This window comes from Liolophura sinensis, chromosome 12 (assembly GCF_032854445.1).
Source record: "Liolophura sinensis isolate JHLJ2023 chromosome 12, CUHK_Ljap_v2, whole genome shotgun sequence".
In the NCBI taxonomy this organism is placed as follows: Eukaryota; Metazoa; Mollusca; class Polyplacophora; order Chitonida; family Chitonidae; genus Liolophura; species Liolophura sinensis.
Window position 1 is genome coordinate 15001117 of NC_088306.1, and position 23424 is coordinate 15024540.

At 38.2% G+C, this 23424-nt stretch overlaps 1 protein-coding gene across 1 annotated transcript in view; it reads right to left on the reverse strand.

The window, feature by feature from the left end:
- Window positions 1-23424, reverse strand: part of LOC135479173 (dedicator of cytokinesis protein 9-like) — a 121835-nt gene that overhangs the window by 80638 nt on the left and 17773 nt on the right. Inside the window, exons 2-6 of the mRNA XM_064758947.1 lie at window positions 4203-4319; window positions 3218-3390; window positions 2435-2504; window positions 2009-2113; window positions 1031-1162 (exon numbers count right to left, since the gene is read on the reverse strand). Of these exons, the coding sequence (XP_064615017.1) occupies window positions 1031-1162; window positions 2009-2113; window positions 2435-2504; window positions 3218-3390; window positions 4203-4319 (597 nt within the window). The remainder of the gene's footprint in view (window positions 1-1030; window positions 1163-2008; window positions 2114-2434; window positions 2505-3217; window positions 3391-4202; window positions 4320-23424) is intronic.

The following is a 23424-nucleotide window of genomic DNA, read 5'->3' on the forward strand; positions in this document are numbered from 1 at the left end:
CTCCTCTCACCATTCTGGTGGAATGTGGAGTGGGGACCCAAAAAACACACAGAGGTGTACTATAACACTGTAAAAGAGTAATTCCTCCTCTCACCATTCTGGTGGAATGTGGAGTGGGGACCCAAAAAACACACAGAGGTGTACTATAACACTGTAAAAGAGTAATTCCTCCTCTCACCATTCTGGTGGAATGTGGAGTGGGGACCCAAAAAACACACAGAGGTGTACTATAACACTGTAAAAGAGTAATTCCTCCTCTCACTATTCTGGTGGAATGTGGAGTGGGGACCCAAAAAACACACAGAGGTGTACTATAACACTGTAAAAGAGTATTTCCTCCTCTCACCATTCTGGTGGAATGTGGAGTGGGGACCCAAAAAACACACAGAGGTGTACTATAACACTGTAAAAGAGTAATTCCTCCTCTCACCATTCTGGTGGAATGTGGAGTGGGGACCCAAACCTTTATGTATCATCAGCATTTCTTCAAAATCATATTGTGATTATTAACATAAATTAACATAAATTATTAACATAAACTTTGCGTTCTACGACTTTATGTTTTTCATGAAAATAACGAAAACATTCCAGAACAATAATGTACATGTAATACTATTTTAGGACAGGATTTACGTAATATACACAAGACGTTCGAATTATTTATTTATTTGATTGGTGTTTAACGCCGTACTCAAGAATATTTCACTTATACGATGGTGGCCAGCATTATGGTCGGAGGAAACCGGGCAGAGCCCTGGGGATACCCACAACCATCCGCACGTTGCTGCAAGACCTTCCCACTAGCGACCGAAGAGGAAGCCAGCATGAGCTGGACTTGAACTCACAGCGACTGCACTGGTGAGAGAATCCTGGCAATTCTGCTGTGCTCTTCACGCTAAACAATTGAGCCATGGAGGCCCCACAACACAAGACATTCGAAGAATCTGCACTCCAGCCCAGGACAAGACAACTTACAGGAAACTGGATAGAGTATAGCAATTTGTAAATATTAAGAAAAACACAACTTTACCCTGACGACATCCTGAGCAATGTCCAGAAATATGGCTCCCCGAGCCTCTTGTTTTTTGTCATCTTTGTAAAATTGTAGTACGTATGTGAAGTCAGCCTGCTGCTTTAGAATGAAGAACCTACGCTTAAATTGCTGCAACAGACAGAGAATAATTTTTGATAATCATTATTTGAATAAACACAGAATCTCTTGAAAAAAGGGACACACAAAAAAAAAGCTAACATAAAAAACTTTAACCATTTTGATTTGGCGTACATTTTTTTGATAGAGAAGTTGCTCGTTTTGCTTTATTCTGAAAGTTCAATCAAAAATTGATCTCGTACATTTTTTGGGATGATATTCTACTTTTTAGCACCAAAAGTAATACTTTATAACATTGACTAGCCCCTAAAAATGCATTTCATTCGGGAAATTTTTAGAGCAAACACAGGAAGGATCTTTAAACTCAGTTGAATGGTACCATTTTTATACAGTTCAGTAGAGGGTTGTCACGCGTCAGCAGAGTATTATTCCGTATCTCGGAGCGCGATATAAGTGGAAAACAATTGCCTTTTAGCCTGAGCTATACTGTAATTAGGCCCAGGATGTGTTCAATTTACCGCAGAGTTGAATAAAAAAAACAATACATTATGTTTTCTAGGGCTTTTCAACTATGTTTACAAACTTAAAATCTGTCCTAAAACTAGGGCTTCAACTAGCTTATGTTGCTTTAACTCTGAAACCTGTTATTGACCATAATACCGAGGTCCCACCTAACCACAGTCAACTCCTAAAAATGCAACCTTTTAACAAGAGAGCGATCTCAAGGGAGGTAATTCAGTACGGTCCTATTCTGCCTGCACACATTGTTATAAACATAACGGTGGGTCCAGATGAGAAAAGAAACATTTGACTACTGCAATTTGGCTCTACAGATGTAGCCACAGGTTCAGCTTTGAAATTCTCGTCATTTTGTTACGACAAACTCATGGTCATTACCCTTGTGAAGCTGATGATGATATCCTTGTCTTTTCCCTCCGGCCCTTTGAACAACCAGCCCTTCTTTGTTACAGCCGAGCTAAGGCTTCTAGAGTAATTCAATTCCTGCAACAAATTGAAATGGAAACTACTGAAAATACAAGCAAAAATCATTCTTCAAACAAGAATTTTAAAGTTTAAACTGTTAAATTTTTGTGCCAAATACAAATATTTCCAATGTATCCCCTCCCCCATCTCTTCTTCTTAAAAACTAGCCACATTTATTGGAGGGAAAACCAGTTAATGTTAATTTCTTAGCACTTAACTCACAAATCAAAATGAATTATTACACTTCTTTTTTTTTTAATACAATACTGACTTGATACTGACAAAGCATATAATATCTGACCAGTCAAAAGGTCAGATTGTCATCTGACAATTACCCACCTCATCTTTCTCCTCGGCTTCAGCGTCAATTTCAAACACATGCTCGGGTAATGCATCTCTTGACTTTTGGCTGAAACAGAGAAGGTTAAAATTTGCACAATAAAACAAAATGGAATAAAAAATAACAACAAAAACAAAATTGCTTAAAATTCACAAATGCCTGAGACCAAAAAAAAAAAAGAAAAAATGAAATAATGATTAAATCCTGAGGTCAGGAAGCCAAAATCAGTCAAATCTGAAAGAAGATATTCCAATTCAGATAAAAATGAAATTCTACAACAGAAAAATGCTTGCAGATCTTTAGCTCAGACTCTTAAAGTTAATTAACGTAGCTAAAAAAAAAAAAAAAAAATTGCAGAATTGTTGCATGTAAATGTGGCTAGGATTAACATCCTGGTCATATCTTCTTTGTCTCCCTAGATCAGGCCAGGCCCAAGTTCTGACATGTACATAGTGCTGCCTCACTAAAACACCACAGGGAAGATACCAGACATGGCACTCAACCTAAAAAAAATTATAATGACATCAGCTATTCTTGTAGCAGGTATGTCTCAATCCTTAAATATAATAAATGTATTTATAGTGCTGACTCACTAAAGCACCATAATAAAGCCACCTGACAGGACACCCCACACAGTCTTAACAATGACACTGACCAATACTCGACCTATCTCTGCACAGAGTCAAGCTAGAAAGTAGGCCTACTCATATTAACAATTTTAAAGACTAAAACCTCTTGTTTTAAGACAAACACTCTTGGTCAGCACAATGCCTGCTACTTACTTGGGTAGCTGCCTATAATTCCCGGAATAATTCTTGTACTTGTATTCCACCAAGTGCCAATCACTCGTGTAAGTCCGTATACATTCCCGGACAAGTAAACTGGATGCCTCCTTTGTAGCGTTCTTCGGAACCGTGGAGCGAACAGTTCGGAACTTCCGCTCTTTTGAGACTTCCTGTGAGGATATAACAGTGCCAGTGAGCTTTGAAAAAAACATTTTATATTTACAAGACAAATATTCAGTGACTTTGACCAGAAATTGTTCTCAAATATCAAAACAGTTCATTTATTATTACACGTTCTCATATCCGAACTTAAAGTGTTAAACCTTAAAAAAAAAAAAAAACACTTCTTTTCTCTACTGAATACAACTGTAGGTACATGTAGGCCACAAAACACCTTGACCGGCCCGGATAGCACAGTTGGTAGAGCGTCCGCTTCGGGACCGGTAGATCCAGGATCAATCCTTGGTCGAGTCACACCTAAGACTTTAAAAGAGGAAGTTGTAACTTCCTCGCTTGGCGTTCAGCATGAAGGGGATAGTGCAACGACTGGTTGACCCGTATCAGTATAATGGCTCGGGCGGGGCGGCTTACTTGCCTTCAGTAAGTCGTCTCAGTGATGCAGCACTAAATAAAAGAGCGGTGGAAATCCGTCCTGCAGCAAGGAGGCACATTACACGTGCATGCACCCTAAGGATTCCTTCGTCGTCATATGACTGAAAAATTGTTGAGTACGACGTTAAACCCCAAGCACTCACTCACTCACTCACAAAACACCTTAATTAAAAAACCAGTACTTTTGAGCTGATTATCCAGATTAATATGCATGTTTATGACAAAATTAAGAGCTTTTCACTTTCTCTAAAATTGCACAGACTTAATACAGAAAAATCTTTCAAAAAATTGGTCTGATATTTATAATGTGATAAGTCATCTGGACAAAAGATCAAAAATGCTGAAGGGGAAGAAGCAAAGATAAACTGACCGAGACATCATCGTGGGGAAAGTTGAGCATGTGAACCTGCGGGTCATTGTGTAGTAACGTCTTGTTCTTCACCACAAATGTTTCGTAGTCGATCGGTTCCACGGATTTGGGGCGTGACTGTCAACATAAAACATATGAATTTTAAATTTGTGTTTAATAATAATAATGTTCATTTATTTGATTGCTGTTTATCGGTATGCTTAAGAAAAGTGTCAGCCCAAAATTGTTTTGATTGCAATGTCAGATTAATTTATTTGGCTGTTGCCACCAAGGCCACACATACATTGAGATTGAGGATCTAGAAATTCCATTGCCAAGGCTGGGTTTGAACTCACATCTTGTGTGTCCTTGTGACTAAAACACAAGTGCCTCTAACCACTAGACCACGGCCTGCTTCCCACTTCATTTAGATGTACAGGATGAATAATTAGAACCGTAACATATTTTCGCAAACAACTTTTTTAAGTTGTAAGTTTTGCATATATGTACCAGCACATTAAGTCTGCAGTCTCACAAGTAAAACGGTGGTCGGATTATTGAGAGAACAAATTTTGTCCCTTTTCCTTTTTTGTTAGTTTGCTAGAGATTTACAATTACATGTACATTCAACATTAAGCCTGCACATGGGCACAGGCTTGCTTTATGTAATATCAGACTGTGACCTCAATGCTGACATATTAATACCCTACGCTTAATGAACCTCGGGAGGGGGTATTCCCACCTTCCAATTGTATTACAGATGACCATAGTTGACATAACATGGTAAAAAAAAACATGAAACTGATGTACATACATGTATGTAATACAGCCACACTAATCCTTCAAGCTTTTCCCATGTTTGTAAATTGTGTTTGTGTTTCAAGCATTTTTTAACCTTTTCCCCATGTTTGCAAGGTGTTTATACAATCAGATTCTGAAGGTATTAATGTGTATAGACTGATAAAATTACACTTTTTGTGAAGCCCTGAAATTGGCAAATCCAACACATGCAGTTTTTTCTCCAAAATCAACTTTAAAAAATGCATAAATTGCACTTTGAGTCTGTGATATGATAGTATTATGCTACAATATCCTTGTATGAAGTCTGTCTATTTAACCAATAGACTAAACTTTGTCCGCACCTTAGTCCATTTTGAAAGACAGCAATATTAACAGATCTACGACACATGTATATAAATGTGTAAAACCATTATATACGCGCATTTGTACAAATGCATGCCTTAATTTATAATGAATAATGATCAGAGGTAGGTATTTCACTTCATTATGTATTCAGTAGCATACATAGTTTCACCTTCGTGTACAAACACACATTACTGTACTAACTGTATATATGTAGCATTTACAAATTATCATAAAGGTCCCCCAGAATACTCTTAACGGCCAATTTTAGCACATCGTTAAGCAGATAAATGCCGGTAAACATGCATCCTACGCATACAATTCACCTGTAATTAAGGACAAATCCAGGTAAATCTGCATACATTTGTAGGAAAACACACCCATATTTTACAGTGTATGAACAAGTACATATAGATCATTTCCACACACATTTTGTACATGCATGCACTGCACAGTGTACTACAGTGTGTCTACAAGTATACTGAGAGACTTTCTCAAATAAACTGAAATGTACTCCTTCCAAGATAAAATAACCCTTTTCTTTCACACTGGAAGCTGTATCTTATTCACATATGTAGTATAAAACACAATGATACTGTGAGACCCTTTCTGCCAGTCGCCCTCAAAAGGGAGGGTTGTGTTGTCCCACTGCATGATACCTGTAGTTCCAATTGTGACATGTGACAAATACACGTGGATTGGTCTTAGAGTAAAACAAACATGTTAAAAATTATGCAAAAATAGTTTTACCTTACAACATCCAAAAAGAACTGATGTACTACGCATGCATATCTTTTCCCCACTAACAAATTGAGCAGCTAACAAACTGATCGCCTAAAAGTTGTTCACTAGCTCCAAAATGTCAAAATATACATGTAGATTATTCGATATGATCGAAACTTGACCTTCCCACAAACAAATCTGTGGATGAGCATAGTGATTCAGGTCTTCGTCTTTGTGTTTGAGCAGGTGCGTGATTATCACACCCTTCGTCTTTGTGTTTGAGCAGGTGCGTGATTATCACACCCTTCATCTTTGTGTTTGAGCAGGTATGTGATTATCGCACCCTTCGTCCTTGTGTTTGAGCAGGCATGTGATTATCACACCCTTCGTCTTTGTGTTTGAGCAGGTGTGTGATTATCACACCCTTCGTCTTTGTGTTTGAGCAGGTGTGTGATTATCACACCCTTCATCTTTGAGTTTGAGCAGGCGTGTGATTATCACACCCTTAGCAAAGGAGAACCGTTTTACTTGCACAATTCATTTTACTCAGAATTTTGATTTTGTCGGGTGTATCTCACCAGCCAGCACACCTTGACTTTGTTTCACGAGGGTGCAGATACGCGTAGCACACCTCAGATTTGAAGGCCTGATGTTCATACTCCACCGACAGACAGACACTTTGGAAAATACATGTACATAACAGAGGAATGAATGAATGAAGGAATAAGCACATACATTTTTTACTCTCTGCTCACAGGACACTCACCTCAAAGTGGACCTCTCCTGCTATAAGGGCCACTTGGTCCACAGCATTCACCAGGCTCTTTAACGCTTTCATTTTCACCACAGATTTTAAGATCAAAACAGGTGCGAAATCCTCAAGTTACCAATGTTCACAGGTGTGTCATAGATAAAGGTGTTTCTTGTCATTACATACAAACACAATTAACACTACAGTAGGGTTGATGTCCTGCATTGCACACTGTCTAAGATATCAAAAGTAAATGTTTTTTGAAACTGCAGTTAAGTAAAATATAAATCGCAAATCGATGAAATGTAAACCATTTTCACATTGTTAGATGAGAACATATTACAGATAAAATAAATGCGTATACCTGTTCAGACATGTATATGTGTAATGCTTAGAGCAATATTTCATCTAAACTGCCTTGTCATTTGCCAATTAAGTTTTGAAAAGTTTGCTGAGTACAATCTAGTGTAAAGACACACAATTCATCTGAGTAAATGTAAGACTTCAAGCTACATGTATATGTAATTCCACATAAACTTAAGGAAGTTTGTACATGTAGTTACTATGTGTTACAGAGTTAAACAGAAGTGGAAATGGTAACATCCACATTGATATCATAACTTCCACACCAATATCATAACTACCGCAGTGATACTGTAGCTTCCACAGTACTGTTGTAACTTCCACAGTAATATCATAACTACCACAGGGAATTATCATAACATCCACGATGATATCTTATGCGGCATATGGGTGTTTCAATGTCCCTAGTGCTATTTTAATGTCATAACATATCCTTAATCCCACAGTGATATCACAACTTTCACAGCGATATCGTAACGTCCACAGAGAATTACTGTAGCATCCACAGAGAACTATTCAGTACTGTATCTTCCACAGAGTACAGCTACATGTAGATGTCCATGCACCACACAAGTACCACATGTACATGTTAATCTAGTCCACAATCCACAGAGAACATGTAGCATGTATGCATAAAAAAGACATCGTTCATGTAGCCTGGGACCCAAAATGTCTCAATTCACCGTACCCTAAATGTAAAACTCCAAGGCAAGAGGTAATATCCAAAATGCTTCATGCAGGGGTTTTGTTAAACACAAATCGATCAGAAAGCACCAGCTTCGTCCAAAATTGTCACATTTGTGGGTACACTTTACAGGTACAAGTATCGTCCAACAATCCTTGCTGTGTGGCCTTTAACATAAGTGTAAACAGAACACAACGTGCATCTGTGCCACTTGCTGACACACAATCCACATCGACCAGAATATATGCAGCAATTTATCATCATCTGGCAATCAATGGCCCAAATATAAGAACGAGAAAGTGACACCGAAGAATAACAAAACCTTTTCTATACATGCACACGTATCATAAAACAGAGGGCATTTCTGCTATCATTCACACACATAACAGCAAAAATTTCTTCCTTTCTGACTTTCACGTTAATGCAAAGGGAAGAGGGATAAAACACAGCTCTTAATTGTTCTAAAAAAATATAAATTTTGATATAAAATGTGTCTGTTTTCTCAGAAGCAGCCCAAAACTTCTGATTTGACTTCCCCAGCAATTACTTTTATACTGAAATTATGTTTCAGTCATCTCCAGTGAGTTCCAAAGAAGAAGCATTAACGTGTAATTTAAGACAAATTACACAGAATCAAAATCTGAAAATACAAGTAAAATAAAACAGCGACTTCTAAATTAAAGCATTCACATGTGCATTAAAAAAACGATAAATCTGATAAAGCTTGAGACTTGTTTTCTGTCCACTCGACTCCCTTGTCAATTAGCAAAACAGTTATCGTGCATGTAACTGTAATTGTTTTAGTTTTTTCTTTAACAAAAAAGAGCATCTTTTAAAGAACATGTAGGTAGATGTAGATGTACATGTATAATGCTTTTTATACTGCTACCCTACTGTTTGCCTAAACCATGAAAATTTTGCGTCAAGCCAGGTCCAATCCAGTTCTCTTAAAGTGCGTATGTAACACATGCATGAATTTGTATCTACATAAAAAATTATTTACATATATGATCACTTGGATAAATACACATAAACTAGTACTTTGTATTTATAATTTCAAGACTAATTACTAAACATCCAACAGCTCTAATAATAATTACCTATATGCAAACCTGATAGATAAGGTATCATGACAAACATAAACTGTTAAGACCTATATGTAATTACCTGTCATGTATATCAGAGCCACCATTGTATAATAACTGGAGCAGTACAAACACAATGCCTGAGCACCGTTCTGACGTGTGTATTTAAAACAGAGACGTATCATAAATGCTATTTACACAATCTACCACAAAAACAGTTTCATCAGCAACACAACAGAATTTTTGCCTATTGTCTACATGTTCTCAATATATATGGCCAGTGTCTCTTCAAACCCGCACATCTGTGGCTTGGTTTTAGCAGGTCTTTGCAGAGCCCTGAGGCACTAGGCTATATGCTATTAGAATAAATAGCAAATTAAATGATATTAAATGAGAAATTTGTCAGAAGTTATGTTGTCCACGAAACACACACTCTAGACACATTCTTCTGAGTATACTGCATATTTTAGCTGGCAAGCAGGTTACACATCACTTGCTTCTCTATCTTTTTTCTATGAGTTGTCGTTGCAAATCAGTCCAATATGGCTGCTGGTCTCAATTTTTTTAAACACTAACTTTGCTAACACTTCACTACATGCCAGAACTGTACATGCAGAATGTACGGTATCTGTAGGCTGCCTGTTGCACACGTGTACACGTACATGTAAGTAGAGTAAGCAAAATATTTTTACAAAATTTAAAATGAACACAGCACTGCACCTGCCAGTGGTAATGCCATTATATTAGAGTTGTGACAGGTAACAAAGGTTCGACTATATGAAACTTTTAAACACGTAAAATCATCCTTAAATAATGAAGAAGTGAAATCCTGAATAGGGAATAGCTAAGAATCATATGCACGACATCACACACATTTTTAACTCACACCATCCAATACATGTATGACTTAAGCAAACAGCTGGTAAGGGGTCAGTGCCAACCAAGGAAAGCTTGGATTTCTGCAGAAGTTGCAAAACTACGTTACAGTATAATCCAAGTCTCAGCTTTCAGCATATAACACAAGGTCAACTGAAGGCCCACATTATGCATGCAATTTACAGAGTGATGATGAAAACTGTTGATCCAAAATGTGTCGTCCGAAAAGTTCCCACATGTTCAAAAAGTCCACAAGTGGAGGCAGAAAAATATGGCAATCCTTAATGCTTCCAACCTGGTACAACGTTAAGAAATTTCTCACATCAAAATCATCATATCATATCATATCATGTAGATGTCCGCTCTTTCCTAACAAGATGCAAACTGGCATAAAACTTGGATCACGGAAGAAGGAAAATCAACTTCAGTAAGGCACTAAAAAAAAAAAAGCTGTTTGATGTCTGGTGTATACACCCCATTCACAATGTAGACAGCACAGCATTGAACTCTTCTTCAGAGTGAATCTTCGAAAAGCCACTTGCAGTCAGACTTCCTCTTGACTGTATGCAAACAGATGATGCCTATAGAACTGTTCTTGACGCTTTCTTCACTGGGCAGCCTTATTCATACTTCCTAGTATTGAGCTTAAACTCGGGCAGCTCTCCCTCTTAGCAGAAAGGACTCCACATTCTGGCGCACGATTTCCTGAACATGGTACAATCAAGGCCTGTAGAGATCAACAGGCATATAATGAATATGCATGCCGTCACACCCACATGAGCAGTGATTGAGGTCTCAAATAATGTACAGTCGCATAATGTCAGGCTGTTCAGCTGATCGCAGGATACATGTTAAATGTTATTTGAAGAGCGAGTTTTCTCCTCGAAAATATTAAACATGTAGATACCACACAACTTCAAACAGGCTTCAAACACGGGGACACGGTCACATACATGTAGATACCACACAACTTCAAACAGGCTTCAAACATGGGGACACGGTCACATACATGTAGATACCACACAACTTCAAACAGGCTTCACACGGGGACACGGTCACATACATGTAGATACCACACAACTTCAAACAGGCTTCAAACACGGGGACACGGTCACATACATGTAGATACCACACAACTTCAAACAGGCTTCAAACACGGGGACACGGTCACATACATGTAGATACCACACAACTTCAAACAGGCTTCAAACAGGGGACACGGTCACATACATGTAGATACCACACAACTTTAAACAGGCTTCAAACAGGGGACACGGTCACATAAAGTCAGGGTACAAGTTGTGCATGTTACCCAGATTCCATGCTTAATCTCCCATAGACATGTATATACACATCATCCACCACAGGCCCACATTAACATGTACTGTGACAGTCAACAATCTCTGGCCCCTAACCTGAAGCCTCACTCTCACAGCTTCTGTATTTGACATGTGACACCGAGTCCCACTTTTATATCCATTTCCTCAATTATGGGAAAAATTGCTGGTCTAAAAATCCTGAACCCAGAAGTTCACGTCCTGGAGTGCTGGATGTTTTATATTGTATTGTATTGTCACTGCCACAGTACCCACACACATACTGTATCCTGTGTAGTTCTGAACGCAGATAAATGACCACCCCTACTCCATCAAATTGTCAGTTCGGGCTGACATACAACCGTACTGAGCATCCTCTTGAGGATGCCTTGCTAGGCCAGGAAAAAAGTTGTACATTTGCTAATGACATTGATATTAACAAAAGATTACTATAATGTCATTACAAGATCTGTTCTGCCAGGACCGGCTGCCCAGTTGGCCGTAGAATGACACGCTAAATTGCGCAATATTTGATTAAAGTTCGAAAAAAATTACTGAAGCAGAAACACTTCCACGAAGAAGAAGGAAAAAAAAAAGTGGTTTTATTCTGACTACTTTATGTATGTTTACTCTACTTCTTAGGGTCCCATAGACTTCGATACCTGTTTTTAAAGCAATGTTTGAAGATGATAAATAGAAACTCTAGAACTTGGCCGTGTCGCTACAAACGTGAATATGAGTGTAACATGTACATGTATAGTGCACAACCCTCATGTATGTAATAGCAGGGTCTACCTTAAAGGTTTTAGTCTACATTAGCAGAAAAAGTTAAACTGAATAGTACACAAAGGACATTCACTGCACATAAATGGACGGATTTATGTACATTTAAAGAAACAAACTCAGAAATCAGAAACTACCAAACTTGAGAAATGTGAAGTTGTCCTGCCCTTCCTTTCACAACAAAAATATTTATGATATTCAACCTTCGCTGTGCAAAGTTCTATTTATTACTTACATATTTGTATATTTGGACAATATCATGATTTTGTGGATTTGAGCAAGTGTCAGCAATGTTTTAGGCTGTAGGTCTTCACAAACGTGTGTACATAGTGTGACGTTGCACATGACATCGTGTCTTGTTCTATGACATAAGAAAAGTTGACTGAACTTGTATTATGGCGTCATTCTGCTAAGCTCGGACTGGAACATCATAAAACAAACCGTTTCTTTGTGATGTCATGACGTTGGGGTGTGTAATAACAAATTTTATTTAATTATTTATTTATTCGATAGGTGTTTTAAGCCGTACTCAAGAATATTTCACTTATACGATGGCGGCCAGCATTATGGTGGCAGGAAATCCACGACCATTCGCTGGCTGCCGACAGACCTTCCCACTTATGGCTGGTGCAATAACAAAAGTGAAATCTAACTCTAGCCAGTGAGACATCCTGTTTATCAGTGAAGGAAATCCTCACATTTCATCTTTATACACATAACAAATACTGTATATTGACAAGGAGAATGTGTTCTTTGTGAACTCTTCCAGAGAAAACACAGTGTGAAACATCCATGGAGGACTTAAAAGACTTAAAACATATTTGACAAAGCTTATCTAAAATTACACAGATATGCAAATTTCTTGATATCGTGCAGGTTGTGATAAAAACACCTGTAGCTTGGAAAATTCCAGCACATATGTAAATGTCAAGTTAATGCCGAGTTGAGATTGTCTCGATACTTTTACAATAGTTACATGTCTAAGAGCTGAAATGCATCTGTACCCGATGCTTGAAGGATGCAGATCTACTGTACATGTCCATCTGCATGTATCAGAGACTAAAAGCGTGAGTGAGTGAGTGCTTGGGGTTTAATGTCGTACCCAACAATTTTTCAGTTATATGACGATAATGTTACTCCTTGTTGCAGGACGGATTTCCACCGTTCTTTTATCTAGTGCTGCTTCACTGAAACGCCTTACCGAAGGCAAGTAAGGCCCCCCCCCCCCCCCCCAGCCATTATACTGATACGGGTCAACCAGTTGATGCACTATCCCCTTAATGCGAGGAATTACAACTTCCTCTTTTTTTAAGGTGTTAGGAGTAACCCGACCCAGGATTGACTCTGGATCTACCGCTCCTGTTGTGGACACTCTACCAACTGTGCTATAGGGGCCGGTGGTAAAAGCAAGAGAAATGTTCTCTCTGATATGGTGTACAGTGCATCTGAACTGATATGATATACATGTATGATGGGAGTCACCTTACCTTCAATAGCACAGGTATGTATTCAGGTACGTGTAATTATATACAGGTATACAAGTATATGTGTACACTGTGGTTCATTTCTTCTCAGCACACCTGTGACATCAGTCTGTCACTGGCCACCGTGCACAAATCCATCTTATAAATCCTCTTAGGGCTTTAAAGCTCACACTGGTACCCAGCCTTCATAGTGCAATGCTGAATAGCATTGATTTCAATGTCAACACAGTTTTTGCAACCAAATAATTGAAATTCACCTTTCGATAAAAATGATGTTTTTGTAAAATTTACTTCATTTGCTCAATATTGCAGTGGCTCAGTTGGTTAGTGCGCTAGCACAGCCTAATGACTCCGGAGTCTCTCACCAATGTGGTTGCTGTGAGTTCCTCTCCGGCCGTACCTGCGGATGGTTGTGGGTTTCCCCCCGGGCTGTGCCCAGTTTCCACCCACCATAATGCTGGCCGCCCTGGTATAAGTGAAATACTCTTGAGTACAGTGTAAAATACCAATCAAATAAATAAAATAAATCAATATTGCATATTTTATTTTCACATAAATGAAAATTTAAAATATGCATTGAAAATATGAAAAATGCCTGTCACTGGCTATTTGAAGCATATTTGATCAGGCCACACCAATTTCATTTGTGTTTTACCCATCAGCCAATGCTTAAAAATCATAAATGGAATTAAAATAAAACTGAAAATCCATCCTTCATCCGATCTTGATTTTTAAAAAAATTTTCTTACTATTTCAAGACTTTTGAATCAGTGTCACCACATGTCTTTAGGAGGAAAAATTACACTTATTACATGATTTTCAAGTTTTATTTCTAGACACTCTGACAACACTGAGATTTATTCTGCCTTTAAAACAACAATGAAAACTAGCGTGGCCTAACTTGTATAGGTCTGTACGCATGCACAAAATGGAGCCAGGACCAGTTTCACATTTGCATTGCATTCTTACTACTGTATGTAACACGTACCTACATACCATACTGGCCGCTCGGTATTTTCTCATTTCAACACTTTTTCATCTTTTATCATCTTCAAGAGATGACTTGCATCTACATCTACATTCTAAATTCAGAGATGGATCAACAGAAAACTAGTCAGCAATATGGGACAGCATATTGTTGTTATGATCATAAGGCCACACAAATTAAAATTTTGTTTTACAGGAAGAGTGCTGTCCCAGTAATTGTTTCTGACATACATGAATTTACGTGATCGAAAATCATAGAAAAATAAGAAAATCATCCAAAACTTTAAGACTGGACAACATAAAAAGGTGGATTATCAAGTTTAATTTTATTCCATTTTTGGACTTTTTTAGTGCCTAATAAAACAGGTACACAAAATCAAATTGGTATCACCTTCCATCCACACAGTGCTTTACTGCACAGGCTCATTATAAAAATGAACCCTAAACTCCTTGAAATACATGAAAATGTAAGTGTTCAAGTTACAAAAATGTGAAACAATTTATAAAAGTACATAAAAATATGATGACAGTTTATCTTTTGAATCAACATACAATGCATTATAAACCAAACCATTTTTTTTGGCCTTGGTCCAAGGTAATGGGAGACTTTAATTTATGGGTCATTAATTCAGCTATTCTGTCTGCTAATACACTAATAACAATGGTTTCATGCTCATGTCGAATAATAAAGCCATTATTTGTAGCCAGGCTCATTTCTCCACAACAAACTGACCTTTTGCCACACAGTTCACCTTACATGCACTTTCACACTCATTCCCAGGCCAGTACAAAATATCCCTGCCATATTTTCATCAACGCATTCATGAAGTGGACAACATGTACATGTATGTGTGTGTGTGTACTGTTGATCATCCAGAAAAGTTTGCACCTGTTGCGGGCGAAGAAATGTTAAACCGACTCAAAGTAGTTGCTGCAATTTTGGGGACAGATATGCATTTTTATGTATTAAATAGCTCAGCACCTGATCACATCTTTCAACCTAGATTTCACGTGTTCTATAATTTGAATCAAAATATGGCAAAGGAACAGCTACTGAACTATGAGTATTTTAATGACAGAAAATCTTCATGACATATTGGTACAATTCAATGAGAAAAGTCATCCGCTCACCTAAAAATATAAATAATTTCATAACTGTCGTAAGATCCTCTGACTGGCCTACATGTGCTGTATTTTTTTTTTTTTTATAATTATTACCTTTATTCTTTTTATCTTTGATTACATTCTGTGTAAGAAGACAGGCAGGACTTTTCATCCATACATATACAATGTATCTCTGGCTAAATGTAATCCTCTTTTCACAAAGATTTCATTTCATTCCAATGCGATCTGTGGATGGTCATGGTTTTCCCCAAGTTTCTGCCTGGTTTTCTCCCACCATAATGGTGGTCATCGTATAACTGAAATATTCTTCAATACAGAGTAAAACACCAAACAGTTAATACATCTATCCAATGCACTGCACTCCTACTTACTGTACACACAAACTGTGCATATACAATGCACATTCCCAGTGGACAACTAAACACACAGCTGACCAGTCTGATGAGTAATCATTAACAACAACACACAGTGCCCTAGATGAAATCTTTTGTCAACACACGGAGCTTGCACAAACTATCAAATACTAACATATTCACCACACACGGATTGGTTGGCCATAGGCACTGTGATGTTTTAATATCAAAGTCTCATTTACCATCGTGCTTGCAATATGACTTGATTCATAGAGGAGCAAACATACTACAGTAAATGATACACGTGCATGGGAAAACATCAGACGCAAGTTGATAATTAACGTGCATTAAGGAGAATTACGAAGTAGCTACTTAAAGTAGTTCAATATCTGTAAAGTATGCATTTATTTTACTTCATTGATGTTCAACAAGATTATCAGATATATCAACATGATTATCTGGCATTACAAGAACACTGGAGGGGTTAGCACGCCAGCTTGGCACTTCGAGCCTCTGACCAATGACGCTGCTTTGAATTCAAGTCCGGTTCATGCTGGCTTCCTCTCCAGGTGTACATGGGAAGGTCTGCCACCAAGCTGTGGATGGTCGTGGGTTTCCTCGTGAGCTCTCCTCTCGATTCCTACCGCCAAAATGCTGGCCGCCGTCGTATGAGTGAAATATTCTTGAGTACGCGTAAAACACCAATCAAATAAATTTATACATAAATAACCAAGAACACAGTTTATGGACCAATGCAGTGAACTCACTCTTACAACAGTGACAATGTAGGAGTATAAAAGGCAGGGTCTCATGTCTTATAGAGTTATCCCCCCTTGAAACATTCTGAATATTAGCTGTACACTACTGAAAACGCTGAATGCTTTCCCATTCACCCTACAGCAGTTGTTACATACATGTAGAGTGTTGCCAGTGAAGTGTCCTGTACAGGTTCTGTTGCGTCCTTCAGAAAAATATTTTCCCCTCAACAAAGCAACCGGCAAAAATCAGAATTGGCATAATTACATTGCATTTGTTTTGTATTTTGAAATTATTTTCCTCTGTAAGAATTACCAATTCATTCATAAACTTTTCAGGCTTGAACCTTCATTTCGCTATAATGCTGTTGATGGAAACTACAGTTGTACTTTACTATTGTCTTTCATCATTTTTCCCTGCAAGCTATCAAATATAAGGACCAGTGCACCAAAGAATGTGGTTTTTACCCCTGATTAACTGACAGAATCCATCCAAATGAGATGCTAGAAGGTTACAGTCTATAGACAGAGCCGTGTTGTCCAAGCTATCAAATATAAGGGCCAGTGCACCAAAAATTGTGGTTTTACCCCTGGTTAGCTGACAGAATCCATCCAAATGAGATGCTAGAAGGTTACAGTCTATAGACAGAGCTGTCCTGTCCAAGCTATCAAACATAAGGACCAGTGCACCAAAAATTGTGGTTTTACCCCGATTAACTGACAGAATCCATCCAAATGGGATGCTAGAAGGTTACAGTCTATTGACAGAGCTGTGCTGTCCAAGCTATCAAATATAAGGACCAGTGCACCAAAAATTGTGGTTTTACCCCTGATTAACTGACAGAATCCATCCAAATGAGATGCTAGAGGGGTACAGTCTATTGACAGAGCTATCCTGTCCAAGTTATCAAATATAAGGACCAGTGCACCAAAGATTGTGGTTTTACCCCTGATTAACTGACAGAATCCATCCAAATGAGATGCTAGAGGGGTACAGTCTATTGACAGAGCTATCCTGTCCAAGCTATCAAATATAAGGACCAGTGCACCAAAAATTGTGGTTTTACCCCTGATTAACTGACAGAATCCATCCAAATGAGATGCTAGAAGGGTACAATCTATTGACAGAGCTATCCTGTCCAAGCTATCAAATATAAGGACCAGTGCACCAAAAATTGTGGTTTTACCCCTGATTAACTGACAGAATCCATCCAAATGAGATGCTAGAGGGGTACAGTCTATTGACAGAGCTATCCTGTCCAAGTTATCAAATATAAGGACCAGTGCACCAAAGATTGTGGTTTTACCCCTGATTAACTGACAGAATCCATCCAAATGGGATGATAGAAGGTTACAGTCTATAGACAGAGCTGTCCTGTCCAAGCTATCAAACATAAGGACCAGTGCACCAAAAATTGTGGTTTTACCCCTGGTTAGCTGACAGAATCCATCCAAATGAGATGCTAGAAGGTTACAGTCTATAGACAGAGCTGTGTTGTCCAAGCTATCAAATATAAGGACCAGTGCACCAAAGACTGTGGTTTTACCCCTGGTTAACTGACAGAATCCATCCAAATGGGATGCTAGAAGGTTACAGTCTATTGACAGAGCTGTGCTGTCCAAGCTATCAAATATAAGGACCAGTGCACCAAAGACTGTGGTTTTACCCCTGGTTAACTGACAGAATCCATCCAAATGAGATGCTAGAAGGTTACAGTCTATAGACAGAGCTGTGCTGTCCAAGCTATCAAATATAAGGGCCAGTGCACCAAAGACTGTGGTTTTACCCCTGGTTAACTGACAGAATCCATCCAAATGGGATGCTAGAAGGTTACAGTCTATTGGCAGAGCTGTGCTGTCCAAGCTATCAAATATAAGGGCCAGTGCACCAAAGATGTGGTTTTACCCCTGGTTAGCTGACAGAATCCATCCAAATGGGATGCTAGAAGGTTACAGTCTACAGACAGAGCCGTGCACGTGACCACTGCAGCCTATCCGCACACAGAGACTTTCGTTCACATTGTATAAGGTATACAGTACCTGGAATGTCATCGTTTATTTACTGACAAAGGGAGGGTGTCAGGATTAAGTCACTGCTGTACAAACCAGTCCATGTATCTCTCAGAGGAAGTGCTGCATGCCTCAACCATCTATCTTAATCCTAGATTACATGTATTTATTTTGATTTATTTATTCCACTGGTGTTCTACACCATACTCAAGAATATTTCACGTATACGACAACGACCAACATTATGGTGGAAGAAAACCGAGCAGAGCTCAGAGGAAACCCATAACCATCCGAATGTTGCTGGCACACCTTCCCACGTACGACAGATTACAAGCAGTATGTGCTACTATTACTACAAGATATATGTACATGAGCTTTTCATCCACTTCTATGTAACATCATGCTGCATTTTGTAACAGGAATATATCTGTGGAGGACATCTATTATATTAGGCGATACACACTGATTGAGTTGATCAATCAAACACACACGTACTTGTAGTCTGTACTCCCTAGTTTGCTTTGTAATTTTGTTTTTAGCGGTAATCAGATGCAAACTGCTCTGCTGGTTAATCAGTCGGCTTGTCAGTCAATTTGTTGAAACTCTACATGCACCTTCACTTAACTTAAGGCCTGAGCGAAGACGACATAGACTTTGCAAAGACATTTTGCTTGAGAGAGTGTGAAGTTGGTCCTCATCTACAATTTATCTACATTTGTTTCCATGGCAACCACTGACTTCAGATGAGTTTGCAGAAGGTCAAAAAAAAAAAAAAATAAATAAAAAATAAAAACACTAAGAACAAAAAAAAAGAGTAAAATATGGATACTGTAGGCACATGTATAAAGTAAGGTTAGGTAGAAATTCATAGCCAAGAGATCATGTATGTATATGATCATATCTATAAACTGAAAAAAAAAAACAACACATTTTATCCTATTTACCATCATGACTCATTAAGATTCCAGAACATGTGTATGTATACTACCTTTCTTTTGACAGTCGCCAGAATTCTGCGTATTTTCCTCTTGGTTGTGATTGGACTGCGGGCCTTTCCCGATGTCAGCTTTTTCCACTCCATCATTACTACGATTTGCCAGGTTTCCATTTTCACTTCGTAAATATACACAATTCACTTGATCATCACAGTCAAACCAAAGTTTGAACTAATTAAATAGCACTGGAATAAATCACTGGATCTATTCAATGCTGGAATTTTGCAAATTCAATTTCTGCAACTCCCTTGCAAAGTTGTTCAAAATCCTGAGCTAACACGTCCTCCAACACTGGCTTATACCATGTACAAGTATTTATGTATAAATAAACTTTCCACACTTTTTACTCATGTAGTACTCATCTTTCCCACATTTCATCAAAAATAAAAACCGCACTTCCTTCACTTTGAAGTGCTGACATCCAAACGAGCATCATCTAAGAAGATAATCCAATTCCAACACTCCAGAATCCACACATGCCCCATTCAGTACATGCACATCCAGACACTGTTGTAACATGTACATGTATCAATGGGGTCTAGCTGCAGTCATCCACATGGTGGTACAGTACAAGTTCATTTGTGTTTATGGATGTTTATCTGGCCCCTGAATCACATCCAAAATCTTGCACAAATGTTTATAAACAATGCAATCTTTTGCACCACTGATACTAAGTGATCACACTGAAACTGTTTCGAGGTGATCTGATCATTGCAAACAATAGGTATTGGCTGACAGAATTGTCATCGCCAAGGCCTTCATGTACACACACACAAACGTCCTCCACCAAAGTGCTAGATAGTAAAACAAACCTCTCCTGCTTCTCACAACAACAACACAGGTTTTCGATCACATTTCATGCGTATAAAACATCATCTATACAGCTGCTTAATACAAAAGCCCGGTATGTATTTGCCTATAATTAGAAAAGATACAAGTACAGTCATACTGTATGGTCAGTCACCTGTAAGCTAGCTACAGTAGCATCAATGGCATATCCTCTTATTTACATGTACAGACGTATCACTACGTAATGAGCCTCGATTATATATGCATATCAAGCATACCGGTCCAGATCAACTCTTCAACACTGATTAATTCTGTTTTGATACACATACCAAACCATCACAGTCACAAGGGACGATGTGCATATATATATATACATACATACATATATATGTACATGTACTCTCAAAGGCTTCAACCAGTATGGCACATGTAAACAGTGCGACAGCTAAATTCTATAAACTGTAAACTTTTTTGCACTAGTTTACATACAGGAATAATTGTTACATGCACCTATGCACAGCAAAAAACACAATGCATGCCAATGTACATGTACATATGCTTACATTGTACATGCATGTGGACAGTGCAAATCCTTAAATAATACTTGCTCCATACACTGAATTGCCAGGTCAACCAGAACCCCATCAAAATCTTCAATTTGGCTTATCTTCTGATCCAGCACTGGTCACAATATACACATCCATGTACCAATATCAAAGCTGTCCACAGAATTTCACACTTCTTATCCTTTCATGGACATTGGTCAGTAACAGATGAAATATGGAATCTTTTTTTTTTTGATCTTCCTCTCCTAAATTTCCACATCCAAAGTCAGGCAATTAAACCTTTTATGAAGAGAACCGGCAGTCACTTCTGAGCTGCTCAGATCTCGCTGGGAAACAGTCTAATATTATCTAACAAAACTCTGTAACAGTAACCATTAGGTTCCACTTATTTTGTCCAATTCTGAATCTTGCATCTCCTCCATCCCACCCTTATTTCAGTCGAAGAGTCACGCCTAGAACTTAAATCCAAAACAAAGTCAGTCAGGATTTATATTCTGATTGCAAATATATGTGCGCATTACATATCTCGATAAAACACAGCTGATCTACTCTTGAAGTTCCACACGCCACACTCAATTACACCAGATCAATAATCAACTGAAATAAGCAGTGGAGAAAAAAAAATGTCCCTCCCACTTAAGCCAATCTCCATCTTGCAGGGACAAGTCCCTCCTTTGTCTACAGCCACTTGTGGATTTCTTCCTCAAAGACTCCTATGTGTGGCTTGGATTTCCTCCAATGGCCCAGCTGGCCTTATAGAGCTTGTTACTCATTTCAACTGATACTACTTTTCTGTGTTCCAGATACCTCATGAACAAGTATAGGATAACAGAAACACAATACTTGGGAGGTCACATTCTCTTGTCCATTATCAGTAAGCCAACATGGGTGATCAACAGGGACTACCAACAGGAATGATGGGTATTCTCAATGTCTTAAGTTGGGGAGTGTCAAAAGAAAACATGCCTAGCACAGCATGTCTTGGTTTTGTACCATACTTTTGTTAAAGACACAACAATACAACTTTACCAAAAGGAATCCACTTTCAAAACATTTCAGTCAGATGTCAACGTAAAAGTATTTTAACATGAACTGATAACATTTGTCCCCCTATACATATTCATATCTCCACAGAAAAATACACAGACACATCACCGTAAATACTGTATTTACAGCTATATGCATGAACTTATAACATTTATCCCCTATACATATTCACATCTCCACAGAAAAATACACTGACACATCACCGTAAATACTGTACAGCTATATGCATGAACTTATAACATTTATCCCCTATACATATTCATATCTCCACAGAAAAATACAGACACATCACCGTAAATACTGTATTTACAGCTATATGCATGAACTTATAACATTTATCCCCTATACATATTCACATCTCCACAGAAAAATACACAGACACATCACTGTAAATACTGTATTTACAGCTATATGCATGAACTTTTAACATTTATCCCCTACACATATTCATATCTCCACAGAAAAATACACAGACACATCACCGTAAATACTGTATTTACAGCTATATGCATGAACTTATAACATTTATCCCCTATACATATTCATATCTCCACAGAAAAATACACAGACACATCACCGTAAATACTGTATTTACAGCTATATGCATGAACTTATAACATTTATCCCCTATACATATTCATATCTCCACAGAAAAATACACAGACACATCACCGTAAATACTGTACAGCTATATGCATGAACTTATAACATTTATCCCCTATACATATTCATATCTCCACAGAAAAATACACAGACACATCACCGTAAATACTGTACAGCTATATGCAGGTTTGTATACATCTAGTCTATTACCCTTTTAAAATATGCACATGTAGATGATGAAATTGATTAATACATATTAGGAAAACAACTTACCAAACAAAATTCATATGAAAAAAAAGGGGGAGGGGCAAGCAAACCACTAGAGTATTATTATTATTATACATGTATATGTGCAAAGTAAATTTATAAACAGTGTATTGTGCTTCCCTTGTTTTTTGCAGACTTTACTGTAAATCTAACAAGGTGGCACCCACCCATCCCACAAGGCTGTCAAGGGGCATCTTTAGGGGGCTGGGTAACATTTGATGAGGAAATAGGAGCAGCAGGGGGGTGGGGTGGGAGTGGGGGTTCCTCATGTGTTGTTACATTGTTACAGTGGTCAGGTTGCAATGAATGACCACAGCCAGCTGTGTGTAAACAGCCTCAGGGGAATAAGACAAGGAGCTCTGTGTTCACCCTCACTGTTTGAGGTTATCTGATTAGAGAGCAGGCAAGGCACTGTTTGGCACAAATTCCTCAACTCCACTGCCCAATTAAACAGAGCTTTTCTCCACACAGCTTTACTTTTCATGATGAAAATGTACTATGGTAAATGTCTGTGTCAGGTTTATGTCTTGGAAACAT